Here is a 10,165-nt window from a genome sequence, read left to right on the forward strand (position 1 = left end):
TGAATCGGGGTGGAATGCGGGGTATGCGCTTCAAGTTTGTGACCCGCAGACTAGAGCATAGCATCCGCTAACATATCCTAGGCAAAGACTGGCGCAGAGGATCCGGGGAAGCCCGAGGGGATTTGATGACCAGCTCGCGACAGCTGTGCGTGCCCCGGCATGCACCAAGAATTTGCAGACCCGGCGGGCGGGGGAAGCAAAAGATAGTGGCCAAGGCTGTCCCGAGCCAGCCAGCCAGCCTGAATCCATGAACCCTCTTTCTGCGCCATGCTAATACATGCAGTTATTATATTCTGCCAGTTGACCTTATCCTGCAGACCAGCACATTGCCTCCCCTCCACCTCTCTCTCTCTCTCTCTGCTCTTCTTCCATCTCCTCTCGCCCGTTTTCACCAGTCTACCACGCCATTTCTTTAATCGCCTCCCTCACCCGTTTCTGCTTCGCGTCTTCCTCATCCAGCCTTTAATTGTCACACCTGCAACATCCACCACCTTCCAATCCTCCCCCCTTTTACTCCCTCTCACCTCTCTCTCTCTCTCTCTCTCGGATTCCCCCTTCGCCATTGCTGCCACAGGCTGGCTGGATTCTTCTGAAGCTTTGCTACGCGCGGTTGGTTCTTGCTTGCATTTTCCGGTCTCAACTTTCTAGCTTCATCAAGCGCTCGCTACGGGTCGTCTTAATTTCGCTTCTTCCCCTCTTTGATGGTTCTCTGTTTGTTTGTTTGCTCAGGTTCTTTGCTTGACGAATGAGTGGATGGAGCTTCTGCTGCACAAAGAGGTAATAAACTTTGATTTCCTTTTCAACTGGCCCTACTGCCATACTGAGATCAGACATCTTCGTTCCCCTTCTTGCCACTCCATTGTAGTACCAGTCTTTGCTCCTCAGATCGATGCATCTTGCAGACAAGAAAAAAAAACGCGTGCGTGCCTGTCGGAGCAATTATTGTACAGGACAGAAATCGTCCGTCCAAGGAGATTTTCTCTCTTTCTCTCTTGCAAGGACAGAGATGCTTGTTTGTAACACGAGATGTGTTAATTGTCTCGATGCAGCAACAACCTAACCGTATCTAACTTTGTTTACTACTGTCCTTCAGGGAGAAGAATTCGTCCACAGTTGCTGATGCCTAGCAGTGCCAAAATTTAGCACACTGCCGGCTGCCGCCATGGTTTCCACCGGTCTGAGTTCAGAGATGACGAGGAAGGTTCTTGGCCTTACATTGTGGGTCTGGATTGCAATCGGTGTGGTCGCTCTCCTAGTGGCCATTCTGCTGATGATATGTATCTGGGCGGCGTCCCGTCGCAAGACAAAGAGAACCATGGAGAACTTGAGCCAGACGCAGATCCCCATCTACTCCAAGGAGATCCCGGTGGACAGGGTGGGCGGTGGGCGCAGCCTTGCGCAGACGATGCATGAACGTGAGCAGCCTAGCCTCCCAACGCAGGACAAGCACGCCGCGAATCGGGAGCCGGGGAAGGCAGCGGGGCATATGGCATTGAGCAAGTCCTCGGATCACGATAACGTGAGCCAGGGAAGCTCCGTGTGCAATGTGGACCGGGTTGGCAGCGTGCATTCCGGTGAAGATGCCGGCTCGGGGAAGGGCAGGAAACCGTATTCTCCTGCGGCGTTCGTGTCCGCGTCGCCCCTGGTTGGCCTTCCTGAGTTCTCTCATCTCGGTTGGGGTCACTGGTTCACTCTGCGCGACCTTGAATTCGCCACCAGCCGCTTCTCAAAGGAGAATGTGCTTGGAGAGGGTGGTTACGGAGTTGTGTACCGTGGCCGTCTGGTGAATGGAACTGAGGTGGCCATAAAGAAGATTTTTAACAACATGTAAGCTCACTTTCGGTGTTTATAGCTACTTTTCCTATCTGTATACTTGTTCCAATAATTGTGCTGTTGTGCATCTTCCTGCGGTTTGCAGGGGGCAGGCGGAGAAGGAATTCAGAGTGGAGGTTGAGGCTATTGGCCATGTACGGCACAAGAATCTGGTCCGTCTGCTGGGATACTGTGTTGAGGGGGTGAATAGGTATGTGAAGTGCCAGGCATAAATCACTTGCTCAATTATTTCTTGAGAAGCTGCCTAGGCAGTTCAGTACAACAGGCAAAAACTAGGTCTGTTGTTCAGAAAAAACTTGTTCTCAAGTTAGTGCAAGGACTGGACTATCTAAAATGGGCCTTGGTAAAACGATGAGGGAACTGGGACTCTAACTCTTTTTGTTGAGATATTTATTTGTCGCTGGTTAAGTACATAGTTAGAACTTACTGTGTACTAAACCAGTGACTAGAAATATGGAGGGAGTATACTAAACCAGTGACTAGTAATATGGATCGGAGGGTGTATATCATTAATATAAATTTGTATATGTTGTGTTTCTGCAAAAGATATAGTTATCAATATGGCTACCCTGTCAGCCTCTCGCTCCAGGTGTACAATTTAGCAAAATGCAATTCAATTTACAACATGGAGAAGTAGAGATGGTGGGATCAAGTGGGTTGAGTATGAATTTGATTTACCTAGAGAAATGTTCCACTTGATGCCATGTGTGGAAAAATGTGCATAGATCATTTGACAACTAGTGATTTCAGCAAAAACTAGTGAATTATTATATAGCACTGGAGCATCATGTGTTATTTGTGTTGGCCTAGTATATGCTGCTGCTCAGGGACCATATGTACCATACTTTTGTATACTTCCCTATTTAGTGACAGTTGACTGCCTTTTGTGTAATCTGTGATCATTTGCTTCTGAGACAAAAGTTGCCATCACTTGCGTCATTGTCGGGTTTTATCTTTAGAATGCACCTAAGCAAAATATAACGGTGATTTCTTTTTGATAGGATGTTGGTTTATGAGTTTGTGAACAATGGTAACCTAGAGCAGTGGCTTCATGGAGCTATGCGCCAGCATGGTGTTTTTACCTGGGATAATCGCATGAAAGTTGTTATAGGCACTGCAAAAGCGTAAGTTTCGACAGTTGCTAAGTCCATAAAATACATATCCTTTCTGTTGTCTAAATTCGTTTGATTGCAGACTTGCTTACCTTCATGAAGCTATAGAACCAAAAGTTGTTCACCGGGATATAAAATCAAGCAACATTTTGATTGATGATGAATTCAATGGCAAGGTCTCTGACTTTGGATTGGCCAAGATGTTGGGGTCAGATAAAAGCCACATTACCACCAGAGTGATGGGAACATTTGGGTATTGCCTTCACCCTCATTTATCCTGTATTCATGGTCTTTTGCATCATTATTTTACAATCCTTAAAGGAGTTTAATACATACTCATCTTCTTTCTTTCTGTAGATACGTTGCACCTGAGTATGCTAACACTGGGATGTTAAATGAAAAGAGTGATGTTTATAGTTTTGGTGTTCTCTTGTTGGAAACTGTGACAGGAAGAGACCCTGTTGACTATAGCCGCTCTGCCAACGAGGTAAATGATTAGACTTTGTTCATTGCGTTTTCATGTTTTTATTGTCTACCTTTCTGGATCTTACACCATATAGTTTGGAGAAATTCCAGATCATGCCCTGAACTTCAGCGCTGGCTCTTAAACCACCATTATATGTCCTTTTTCTCACTATGCTTAAGAACTGTGTACATCATTTTGTGTGAAGAAACCACTTCACCCACGTCATCAGTCATGGTGGCAAAACCACCTCTAACCCCAGCAGGGAGGGTTAAACGACTGTTTGTTGAGGTTTATGGGTAAAATGTTGGGTTTTAATGTAAAGGTTTAGGTGGCCTGAGCATGGAAGCTCAGGGGGTAAATTGAATTATTGGACATCTTCCTTCCTTTACACTACAGACCGCCATACACTACACCCATCTCGTATTATACACTACAGGCCGTCATACATATATAATGCAAGGTGGACATACATTGTATACGAGAGGGGGGTCTACCGAAGCAAAAGTGTATTTATTTAGACCTACAGTGCTAATGTTTCAGTAAAAATGGCAATTAAACTATATGATAGTTTAGTACTGTGTGCATGGAAACCGTTGTATCAGTTTTTACTTCTGACAATTATGCTTTGGTGATTCGCTTGCTCCAGTAAGTATTTTATATATGAAGAAAAATCAGTATATGTTTTTGTTGAGATGACAATGAATCCTCTCATTTAGGTCAATCTTGTCGAGTGGCTCAAAATGATGATAGCCAACCGGAGAGCAGAAGAAGTGGTTGATCCAATCCTAGAGGTTAGGCCAACCATTAGGGCTCTTAAACGAGCTCTGCTAATCGCCCTAAGGTGTGTTGATCCTGACTCTGAAAAGAGGCCTAAGATGGGCCAGGTTGCTAGGATGCTTGAGTCGGAAGAAGTTCCATTCCGGGAGGTAAATGATTAAAATCCTACTCTAATGTATGCTGCTATAACCACAAATTTTGTCTAACATCTCTCCCTAAAAGGACCGGAGAAACCGGAGGAGTCGGACGGGGAGCATGGACATCGAATCTATTACAGAGGGATCAAATTCGGCTGAATTTGCAAGCAAGGTAGAAAGGACTGGCAGCTCAAGATCAGACCGGTCTCAGTCCTGAGTAGTCCTGACGTTTGGGCCTGTCTTTGGATCATGAGCACTCATGCTCGTTGATTGGTCCGAGAAACGGTGTTGATCACCAAGGTGATTACTGCCCCGAATCCCTGTAGGAAATGTTAGTGGGTTAATGAAGGCAAGCCCAGATTTTACTACTAGCTAAAGTTTAGGCCGAGCTGTTAGGTCGAGCAGAAGCATTCTTGGAGGAAGAATTCCCTGGTGTTTTGTTCAATGTATTTTGTGCTGTGTAGGTATGTGTTGGTGCCTGGGATGATCATGCTTGTGAACCGGGATGTTCCTTCAGTTTGTCACAGTGGACCATTCTTCATTTTCTTTTCTGATTTTTTGGGTCTTGCATTGTTACCCTGTGAGTTTTTTGCGTGCTTCTGTTAAAAAAAAGTCGTCGTTTGTTGGGCGAACTACATGAGGTGGCTTCATCAACTGAAACAGCCAGAACCTACATGGTTCATTTGGGTGGACATTTTGATTTGACAGACTTCTGCCTAGAGTAAAAAACTTTTTGTCAACGCAAATTGCCTTAGGCCTCCTTCGGTTGTTAGGGGGCCAATCCATGCAGATCTCACATGGAGAGAAGTCATAGACAAGGAAAAGTGAGAAAACAGACCATTGCAGTTGTTGCTGATGTTCTGATTACGGTGATATTGTTGTACTGAATTATGAGCAATTCCTTTAAAGCAAACATTAACAATGCCGAACGTTAAGGCGCGGAATATATAACTTTACCCAAGGGGGAGGGGGGCATAGATACGAGCACAACGTTCAGATGAGCTGGGGAGTGAACAGTAAAATCGGTAAAAATACTAAATAAATTAAAAAAATGATTTTTGGTGTGGAGTATGATGATTGTGTGCGTGATGTCCGTGCCAAATTTCAGAGCACTTGGATATCTGAGTAGCTTCCGGCCAGAAAAAAGACAAATTTAAGGTCTGAAAAGGTTTACTATTTGGACCTGATTTTTTTCCTCGGAGCTACTAAGATGTTCAAATGATTTGAAATTTGGCACGCATTTCACACACTCAATCATCTTATTTGCAATAAAAATTCTGATTTTTTGAATTTGTTAGTATTTATTTTAAATTTATTGTACACTAGGTGTATATGAGTCTGGGCATAAAATTGGATATTCGCCACTGATACGTGCTAAAATAATTGTGGTAAAGGAATGAGAGAAGCAGAGCATCTGCATCGCTTGGATCTTGCGTGCTTGCATGTGCATCGCACCCGCCATGCAATTTTCTCTATGTTTGGTAGGTTGGACGTCTCACTGGGCCAGGCCCGACTGACGCAAAATCGGGCTCTTAGGCAGGCTGAGCGAAAACGCAGGGATCGACCGTTTCCGCGAGCCAGGCCCGCGCCTGCACCCGCACGTGCAAAGTCGTTGCATCCCCCCCTCGCTCTCGCCGCTGCTTTATTCTCTGGTGCGTCGTGTTCGAATCTTGGTGTCCCGCCGCCGCAGCTCCCTTCACGGCCGCATTTCCTTGGGGGGGGGCAAGGTAAAGCTCTCCTTCTCTCCCCCTATAAGGGAATTCTATGCAAGAAATGGGGAAAGTTCATCTCTGATCTGATCTATATTAGCTAAAGAGTATATGCTTTTGCACGAAGGCATAGTTGATAGAAGATTTGATAACGGCTCAGCCACAGCCCGACAGCTTTATAAGCGAAGGGTTTTACCCCAGTAAACCGACAACTGAATTACTACAGTAATTATCTAACGGCTGACGACGAAGTGGTACACGAGGAGTAATCTCAGCCGTTGGCTTCCTTGCACTTGCTTGTATTAGCTGAAACTGAAACTCTGTCTGAAGTTGGTCCTGGCATTGCCCCCTTCTGGAACACAACGTGTCCTCACGGTGTTGTCTTGTTCTGACACCATTGTTGCGTCGTTGCTTTGAAGAACTCTGGGAATGTGTATTTGATGAAATCTGCATCTTCCCGCATAGCTCCTTCCGGTGATAAATTTTCCCATTGAACGAGCCACTGAACCACTAGAGTGTTGTGTCTGGGAACCTGACGCACCTGAAGAACTCCCGCTGGGAGATTAGGACTTGGTATAGAATGATCTCCAGCGTGCTTCTTTAGTTGACTCACATGGAACACTGGGTGTATTTTGACATGCTCTGGAAACTAAAGTTTGTAAGCTGAGTTTCCAATTTTCTGAATTATGAGGAAAGGAACATAAAATTTGTTTTGGAGTTTAAGAGCCCCTCTGAAACCAAATGATGCCAATCGATATGGGGCCATTTTAAGATACACCATATCTCCCACTTGAAAGGATCTTTCCACTCTCTTCAGATCAGCATTCTTTTTCATTATGTTTTGTGCCAAAACCAAGTTGCCTCTGAGTTGTTCCAACATTTGTTGCTTAGCTGTAAGAAAACCTTGTGCCTCCCCTTCTTCAGGACCTGGTATTGCTAGCTCATTGATCATAGGAGGAGGGTAACCATATAAGGCTTGAAATGGAGGCATCTTTAGGCTGGTATGGTAAGTTGAATTGTACCAAAATTCCGCGAGTGATAACCAAGATAACCATTTACTAGGAGCATCTGTAGTCATGCATCTTAGATAAGTTTCCAAACATTGATTTATCCTTTCTGCTTGTCCATCAGTGTGAGGGTGGTATGCAGTGCTGTATCTTAACTCGACTTTCAGAGCAGCAAATATAGCTTTCCACAGTTTGCTGGTAAAGATTCTGTCTCTGTCTGAAATGATCATCTTGGGTTGACCAAGCAACCTGATGATTTGGTCCACAAAAGCTTGAGCCACACTTAGCACTGTATAAGGATGTGAGAGGGGAATAAAATGTGCATATTTTGTAAATCTGTCCACCACCACCATAATGACATCATGCCCCTTAGACACTGGCAAAACGTCCACAAAATCCATGGATATATGTTGCCATGCCAAATCTGCTACAGGTAAAGGATCAAGTAATCCTGGTTGGAGACAATTCTCATGTTTAGCTCTTTGATAGATAGGACAAGCTGCAATGAAATCCTCCACTGTCTTTTTAATTCCAGGCCAATAAAAGATGGTCTTCACTCTATGGTAAGTGGCTCTGTTTCCAGAGTGTCCTCCCATTGGAGAACTATGTAAGGCTGCCAGAAGCTTGTTTCTCAATGTAGGTACATTATGTTGGAAATATGCCCTAAAGGCAATGATAAATAGTTATTATTATATTTCCTGTTCAAAGATAATCATTTATTATCCATGCTATAATTGTATTAAATGAAAACATAGATACATGTGTGGATACATAGACACAACAACGTCCCTAGCAAGCCTCTAGTTGGCTAGCCAGTTGATCAAGGATAATCAAGGTTTTCTGGCTATGTGCACAGTGTTGTTGCTTGATAACTAGATCACATCATTAGGAGAATCATGTGATGGACTAGACCCAAACTATGAACGTAGCATATTGATCGTGTCGTTTTATTGCTATAGTTTTCTGCGTGTCAAGTATTTGTTCCTATGACCATGAGATCATATAACTCACTAGCACCGGAGGAATGCCTTGTGTGTATCAAACATCACAACGTAACTGGGTGACTATAAAGGTGCTCTACAGGTATCTCCGAAGGTGTCCGTTGAGTTAGTATGGATCAAGACTGGGATTTGTCACTCCATGTGACGGAGAGGTATCTCTGGGCCCACTCGGTAATACAACATCACACACAAGCCTTGCAAGCAATGTGACTAGGTGTAAGTCACGGGATCTTGTATTATGGAACGAGTAAAGAGACCTGCTCGTAACAAGATTGAAATAGGTATGCGGATACCGACGATCGAATCTCGGGCAAGTAACATACCGAAGGACAAAGGGAATGACATACGGGATTATATGAATCCTTGACACTGAGGTTCAACCGATAAAGATCTTCGGAGAATATGTAGGATCCAATATGGGCATCCAGGTCCCGCTATTGGATATTGACCGAGGAGTACCTCGGGGCATGTCTACATAGTTCTCGAACCCGTAGGGTCTGCACACTTAAGGTTCGGCGATGTTTTAGTATAGTTGAGTTATATGCGTGGTTACCGAATATTGTTTAGAGTCCCGGATGAGATACAGACGTCACGAGGGTTTCTGGAATGGTCCGAAGACGAAGATTGATATATAGGACAACTTCATTTGGTTACCGGAAAGTTTTCGGGCATTACCAGGAATGTACCGGGAGTGACGAATGGGTTCCGGAAGTTCACCGGGAGGGGGGCAATCCTCCCGGGGGAAGCCCAAAGGACCTATGGGTGGCGCACGAGCCCTTAGTGGGCTGGTGGGACAGCCCAAGAAGCCCTATGCGCCATAGAGAAAAATCCAAGCAAAGAGAAAAAACAGAAAAGGTGGGAAGGAAGAGAAGGACTCCACTTTCCAATCCTAGTTGGACTAGGATTGGAGTAGGACTCCTCCTCTTGGTTGGCGCACCTTGATGACCCACAAGTATAGGGATCTATCGTAGTCCTTTCGATAAGTAAGAGTGTCGAACCCAACGAGGAGCAGAAGGATCTGACAAGTGGTTTTCAGCAAGGTAAAATCTGCAAGCACTGAGGTTGTGTGGTGAGATGATTCGCACCAAGCAACAAGTAACAAAAGTAGCAACGGTGCAGCGAAGTGGCCCAATCCATTTTGTAGCAAGGGACAAACCTGGACAAAGTCTTATAGGAGGAAAAATGCTCCCGAGGACACACGGGAATTTCTGTCATGCTAGTTTTCATCATGTTCATATGATTCACGTTCGTTAGTTTGATAGTTTGATATGTGGGTGGACCGGCGCTTGGGCACTGCCCTTCCTTGGACAAGAATCCCACTTATGATTAACCCCTCTTGCAAGCATACACAACTACGAAAGAAGAATTAAGACAAAGTCTAACCATAGCATTAAACTAGTGGATCCAAATCAGCTCCTTACGAAGCAACACATAAACTGGGGTTTAAGCTTCTGTCACTCTAGCAACCCATCATCTAATTACTACTTCCCAATGCATTCCTCTAGGCCCAAATAATGGTGAAGTGTTATGTAGTCGACGTTCACATAACACCACTAGAGGAAAAACGACATACAACACATCAAAATATCGAACGAATACCAAATTCACATGACTACTATTAGCATGACATATCCCATGTCCTCAGGAACAAAAGTAACTACTCACAAAGCATAATCGTATTCATGACTAGATAGGTAATGAGTAGCATCAAGGATCTGAACATAAACTCTTCCACCAAATAATCCAACTAGCATCAACTACAAAGAGTAATTAACACTACTAGCAACCTTACAAGTACCAATCGGAATCGCGAGACGGAGATTGGTTACAAGAGATGAACTAGGGTTTGGAGATGAGATGGTGCTGATGAAGATGTTGATGGTGATGAGTCCCCTCCGATGAGAGGAGTGTTGGTGATGACGATGGCGACGATTTCCCCCTCCGGGAGGGAAGTTTCCCCAGCAGGATCGTCCTGCCGGAGCTCTAGATTGGTTCTGCTCAAGTTCCGCCTCGTGGCGGCGGCGAATCCACGAAAAAGCCTCCTCTTGATTTTTTTCCGGACGAAACCCTTCTTGTAGCAAAAGGGGGGAGCCAGATGGCCAGCTGGGTGCCCACAAGCCCCC

At 44.8% G+C, this 10,165-nt stretch overlaps 1 protein-coding gene across 1 annotated transcript; it reads left to right on the forward strand.

The window, feature by feature from the left end:
* The first annotated feature begins 244 nt into the window (after positions 1-244).
* Positions 245-4,960, forward strand: LOC123443930 (probable receptor-like protein kinase At2g42960). Its single transcript, XM_045120493.1, has 9 exons — positions 245-609; positions 730-777; positions 1,094-1,827; positions 1,919-2,023; positions 2,835-2,957; positions 3,028-3,198; positions 3,303-3,432; positions 4,128-4,337; positions 4,411-4,960. The coding sequence occupies exons 3-9, from the start codon at positions 1,163-1,165 to the stop codon at positions 4,540-4,542; spliced, it is 1,536 nt and encodes a 511-aa protein (XP_044976428.1). The 5' UTR covers positions 245-609; positions 730-777; positions 1,094-1,162; the 3' UTR covers positions 4,543-4,960.
* Positions 4,961-10,165: the final 5,205 nt, after the last annotated feature.

Source organism: Hordeum vulgare, chromosome 3H (genome assembly GCF_904849725.1).
Source record: "Hordeum vulgare subsp. vulgare chromosome 3H, MorexV3_pseudomolecules_assembly, whole genome shotgun sequence".
NCBI lineage: Eukaryota > Viridiplantae > Streptophyta > Magnoliopsida > Poales > Poaceae > Hordeum > Hordeum vulgare.

Bases quoted from the DNA above. Each gene is read 5' to 3' on its own strand.
- LOC123443930 (XM_045120493.1), top strand. From the start codon at position 1,163: ATGGTTTCCACCGGTCTGAGTTCAGAGATGACGAGGAAGGTTCTTGGC. The intron at 2,024-2,834 runs GTATGTGAAGTG...TCTTTTTGATAG, and splicing joins TGTGTTGAGGGGGTGAATAG to GATGTTGGTTTATGAGTTTG. The intron at 3,433-4,127 runs GTAAATGATTAG...CCTCTCATTTAG, and splicing joins ATAGCCGCTCTGCCAACGAG to GTCAATCTTGTCGAGTGGCT.